The 5,165-nt window shown below is 57.0% G+C and overlaps 1 protein-coding gene across 1 annotated transcript in view; it reads left to right on the forward strand.

Moving 5' to 3' along the window:
* The first annotated feature begins 517 nt into the window (after nt 1-517).
* FGF6 (fibroblast growth factor 6) overlaps nt 518-5,165 on the forward strand; it is a 12,020-nt gene continuing 7,372 nt past the window's right edge. The window contains exons 1-2 of the mRNA XM_010844993.1: nt 518-863; nt 1,801-1,904. Of these exons, the coding sequence (XP_010843295.1) occupies nt 518-863; nt 1,801-1,904 (450 nt within the window). The remainder of the gene's footprint in view (nt 864-1,800; nt 1,905-5,165) is intronic.

The following is a 5,165-nucleotide window of genomic DNA, read 5'->3' on the forward strand; positions in this document are numbered from 1 at the left end:
GCCCCGTGGCCCCCAGCCATCTCCCCCTCCCTCAGAGATGCACCCTGCTCACTTCATTCCTGCCTCATAGTTGGAATGACAGCGGCTCCCAGAATCTGTGGGGTGTGTTGGGCGGGGGGGTGCCGGGGGTCTGGGGAGGCAGCCAGGCCCTGGAGCAGGTTAATGTTACAGCCCTGGATAAGTGAGGTGGCCCACTTGACGTCAGGGTGATGATGGGTGGCAGGGAGGGCCGGGTGGCTGAACTATAAAGACAGGTCCAATCCGATATAATCAACTCGGGTCGGAGAGAGCGGGCCAGCCAGGCAGCGTCCCCAAGCCATGGTCCCTACCGGCCGCGGCTCAGCCTGGGTCCCTCTGCTCCAGACCCAAGTGCCCAAAGCCGGCTTTGGTTTCATGTCAGCAGCCTTCAACTGCCTTCCAAAAATAAGCCCCTGCCGCCATGCCGAGGGGAGAAAAACAAGAAGGGCGGTATTTTTAGGGCCATTAATTCTGACCACGTGCCTGAGAGGCAAGGTGGATGGCCCGGGGACAGACGCCGCTCATCACTATGTCCCGGGGAGCAGGACGTCCGCAGGGCACGCTGCGGGCTCTCGTCTTCCTCGGCGTCCTAGTGGGCATGGTGGTGCCCTCTCCTGCGGGCACGAGAGCCAACGGCACACTGCTGGCCTCGAGGGGCTGGGGCACCCTGCTGTCCAGGTCTCGAGCCGGGCTGGCCGGAGAGATCGCTGGCGTGAACTGGGAGAGTGGCTACTTGGTGGGGATCAAGCGGCAGCGGAGGCTGTACTGCAACGTGGGCATCGGCTTCCACCTTCAGGTGCCCCCCGACGGCCGGATCAGCGGGACCCACGAGGAGAACCCCTACAGTGAGTGCCAGCCGCAGCCGGTTGGGGAAGCGGGGGGCTGGGACTCCAGCAGGTCTCTGGTGCCTGGGGTCCTGTGATAAAGTGGGGGGGATTCTACACTTGGGTGCCCACTAGCTTAGCCACCTCCCCCAACTCGCTTTGCTCCTGCAGGATGCATAGGCTGAGGTCTGAGCATCCTCTGCCATCAGCATGCCCCTGAGGCATTAATTCCTTCAGTATTTCAGGCACCACTGTGGCCTCATAGGACTACCGGGAACCCCCAGCCAGGGGGAGCCACAAAATGAGGGTGGAGAGAACTGGCAAGGATGCTTAGACCAGATTAGATATGAGCTGCTTTTTATTTTACTTCCCTCTTTGAGAGGAAAGGCAAGTCGTTTGCAGATTTTCCAGCTGCAGCTTATCCTTCTTTCTAGTTCAGCTTGCCCCCACCCCCCACGCCCGCCCTACAAGTTGGTGGGTTGATGTCTAGATGGGCTCTCCCCAGGAGGGGATGGGGCTGGAGGACCCAGGGCAGCCGACAGGGTCTGTGTGGCTGCGGTGTTTGCAAGATTAGATGGGCTGAGATGTGTTGAAATGCGAGGAGACATTTTAAACAAAGCTAATCAGAATTCATTTTTTTTATCCATGTCAAGGACCTCATGTGATTAGGCCCAGATTCGAAGCTACCCTTAGGTTGATGCCCAGGTGGCCACTGGAATCTCTAACTCCGATGTCAGAACTTCCCCCTTGCAAAACTCGATTGTTAACAGTTCAGTAGAATGGACCAGACTGGCAACTCAGCTCCTAAAGTGAGATCAGGGTGGAGGCGACAGAAGGCCTGACTTTCTAGAAGCAGGAGGGTGGGCCTAGATGCACTTGGGGGGGGGTCACCTTTAGGTTGACATCCCACACCGCTTTGCACAATCCTGGGGTAACACAGCCCCTGTCTCTTTGGCAGGCCTGCTGGAGATTTCCACGGTGGAGCGAGGCGTGGTGAGCCTCTTTGGGGTGAAGAGCGCCCTCTTCGTCGCCATGAACAGTAAAGGAAAATTATACGCCACGGTGAGTCCATCAGGCCAAGGGAAGCTTTCAGGCCGCACACGAGGCCTGCCTGCATGCTCAGTAGCTCAGTCTCCTGCCAGGCTCCTCTGTCCATGGGATTCTCCAGGCTGAAGTGGGTTGCCGTTTCCCCCTCCAGGGGATCTTCCCTACTCAGGGATCGAACCCGTACCTCCTGCATTGGCAGGTGGACTCTTTACCACTGAGCCACCCAGGAAGCCCGTGCATTGAGGAAAGTAAGCAAACTCTTGAGCAGAGATGTGCATATTTATCTAGAATGAGGAGGGGGGCTGTGGGAGGAGCCGGTGCGAATGAGGTGCTTGCCACTCTGTGCTGGATCGTGTTTTTCTTGATCCCACCCATCAGAGCCTTGTAGCAAGAAAGGAACCGTAGCTCAGAGGGCCATAGGGTCCAAGGGAAGCCGGAGTTCTACATAAAGCTGTTGTCCAAGCTTACGGTCAGGCCGTGAGCTGGAGAGGCCCAGAGAAGCAGGCCTGTGTGTCAGCCTAGACACGCTGCTCCCATGAGCCACCCTCCAGCCACAAGCACAGCTCGGGAAGAGATGAAGCTCTTTTTCTCACCTTTATCAGTGCGTGGACATCTCACTTTAAGATTTTAAGCCCACCGACCTCTGATCCCAGCCACTAGAGAACCATGCCCCGCACTGTACCCCCTTGGCTGGCACCAGCCCCCACCTCTGCCTTCTCCCATCACCCGTCACCACTGGTGGCGACAATGCTAGCACTTGGGTTAACCTCCCCAACTTCCACGTTTCCCCACTTCTCTGCTCTCTCTGACCCCTTCCTTCCTGGGTCTCCCAGCCCATAATTTTGCCATATTCCAAAATGTGGACGGGGAAAGCATTCCTGTGAAGGCAGAGACACTGGGAGTTCTCGCGACCGAAATAAGAAGGCTAAAAAGGAAGACCTGTGAGCCATGGTCGAGGAATAGCAGAGTGACTATTTCTGGGGAGGGCGTGGAGGGCCGTTCTACCCCTGCGTGGGGACAGACGGGAGCAGGAAGTGAATGCGGAGGCTCTGGGACCCGGGGCCGACGTCCAGGGAGGCTGTCCCAACAGACCAGGGCTGTGAAATGCCCAAAGTGGGAGCCCAGGTGGCCTCGGCCTGTGATCTGCAGCGCTAACACCTCTCTGTCTGTGTTGGTTTGTGTGGAGACCAGGCGTGCGTCAGAATCCGTGAGCCTCTGAGGACAAGTGGCTGGAGGCAGGTAGGCTGGAGTTGGAACCGCGTCCTAGTCTGTACCATGAGAGGCGCTTCTGCTGAGGGCCTACAGCCATCACCTGCAGAGCACAGAGGCAGGTCTGCACACAGACCCAGGGTCCCACCTGCAAAGTGAGGATGAAGATCAGATGCACCTCTCGGGGCTGCTGGGGAAGAGTGCCTAGAGAGCATCCCCAGGGCTCCTGACCAACAGTAGGTGCTCAGTACAGGGGAATCATTTATGGTGTCTCAGCACTGCCACAGGCTCCACCTCTCTCCTTCTAGAGATGAGTCTCCTGGGAGGAATCTCTGCATCCACGCCACCTTGGGAACTTGTCACAGGCCAGGTTTCTTGGGTCCCTCCTCAGAGATGCTCAGTCATTAGGGCTGGATCGGGCTGCATATGTTTGTTTTTATTCAAGTTTCCCAGGTATTTCTGAGGTGCAAGCAGGCTTAGGGGCCACCAGGCTACATGGGCTTTGCAGGGCAGGGAATTCTTGCTGGCCGAGGGTCACACCAGTGCTGAAGGCTGCAGGGAGATGAAACTGGTCTGCAACGGGGATCCTCAGATGTCCTTTTCACCGCTCTCTGCATGTGTGATGGAGAGGGGGGTGGTCCCTGGGGCCAGCAGGGCTTCGATGGAGCCAGTGCCCCGCGTGGTACGAGGATGGTCCCCAACAGCCCCTTCCCAGCCACGTGAGTGTTGCCTGGATCCCACTGGTTGCAGAGCCAGGAATGGGGGCAGTTGGCTCTGAGCTTCTCCGCAAAGTGAATCTTTTGGAAGGAAGCACAGATTACATCAACCCTTATCTCTGCCACCATCATTAACAAGCTATTTAGTATTTCTTTCTCCTTATCCTGAAAAAAATTTAACTGTGAGGTGGGGGAAGGGTGCAAACAGAGGGTCACTGTGACCACTTCCCACTTGAAACCTGGGGTCTCCGTAGGAGAAGCCAGGGAGACTGGGACCAGCAGGAGCACTGAGAGTGGACAGAGCATTCTGGGACCACGAGGAGGGGGAGACTCTGAAGCATAGGCTGACCCCTCACTCCTGGGCAGATGACTTCAAAGGAGGTCCACAGGACTCACTGAAGAGACAAAGTCCAGGAAAAAGGGGGGCTTCCCTGGGAAGAGCCCTGCCCACCATGTACACCTTCACCTCCTCCCCTCATATACCTCCCAGGGGCGTCTGCCCAAGGGCACCTTCTTGGAGGGGAGACGTCCTCCCTGGAGTCCCAGCCCCACCAGATGCTCCTAAACCCCCTCCCCTTACCCTGCAGTGCCCCCCAGGGACCGTTATCACAGTCTGAAAGAACAATTGCCAGCTGATTCCGGAGCCAGGAAGACTCCTGATGGATGGTGATTTCATTCACACTATTTCCCTTTAAGCCCCTGGAACTGTCTCCCTTCCCTGCACGCTCAGCTGCTACTGTGGTCCCTGAGTGGGGTTTCTTCTCGGGGTGGGGAGCCCTGCTGGGGGGAGAGACGAAGGGGCAGGGGGCAAGGTAGGAAAATGAGTAACAGTGTTATTCGCTAGGTCGTCTCAGACTCTTTTACAACCCCATGGACTGTAGCCCACCAGGCTCCTCTGTCCATGGGATTCTCCAGGCAAGAATACTGGGATGGATTACCATTCCCTTCTCCAGGGGATCTTCCCAACCCGGGGACTGAATTCACATCTCCTGCATTGCAGGCAGATTCTTTACAGGGAAATCCAAGGTAGGAAAATAAGCGCCAAGAAAACCCACCTGAAGAGTGGACTCCCACGGGTCTCATCCCTTGGAAGGAAGGGTGCAGAGCCTGTGGCAGTGTTTAGACAATATAAACAGCTCACCCGTATTGAGCACCTACTATTTGCCAGGTGCCCTGGGGATGCTCTCTGGACAGCACCCCTCAGCACAGCTGGGAGGCGTGTCTGATTTTCATCTCCGTTTTGAAGATGGGACCCTGGGTCTCTGAGGTCTCAGGTGGATCAGGCTTGTGTGCAGACCTGCCTCCACAGGTGATGCCCTAGGCCTGCAGCGGAAACGCACCAGCTGTGCAG

This window comes from Bison bison, unplaced genomic scaffold, assembly GCF_000754665.1.
Source record: "Bison bison bison isolate TAMUID 2011002044 unplaced genomic scaffold, Bison_UMD1.0 scf7180017864213, whole genome shotgun sequence".
NCBI classification, from domain to species: Eukaryota; Metazoa; Chordata; class Mammalia; order Artiodactyla; family Bovidae; genus Bison; species Bison bison.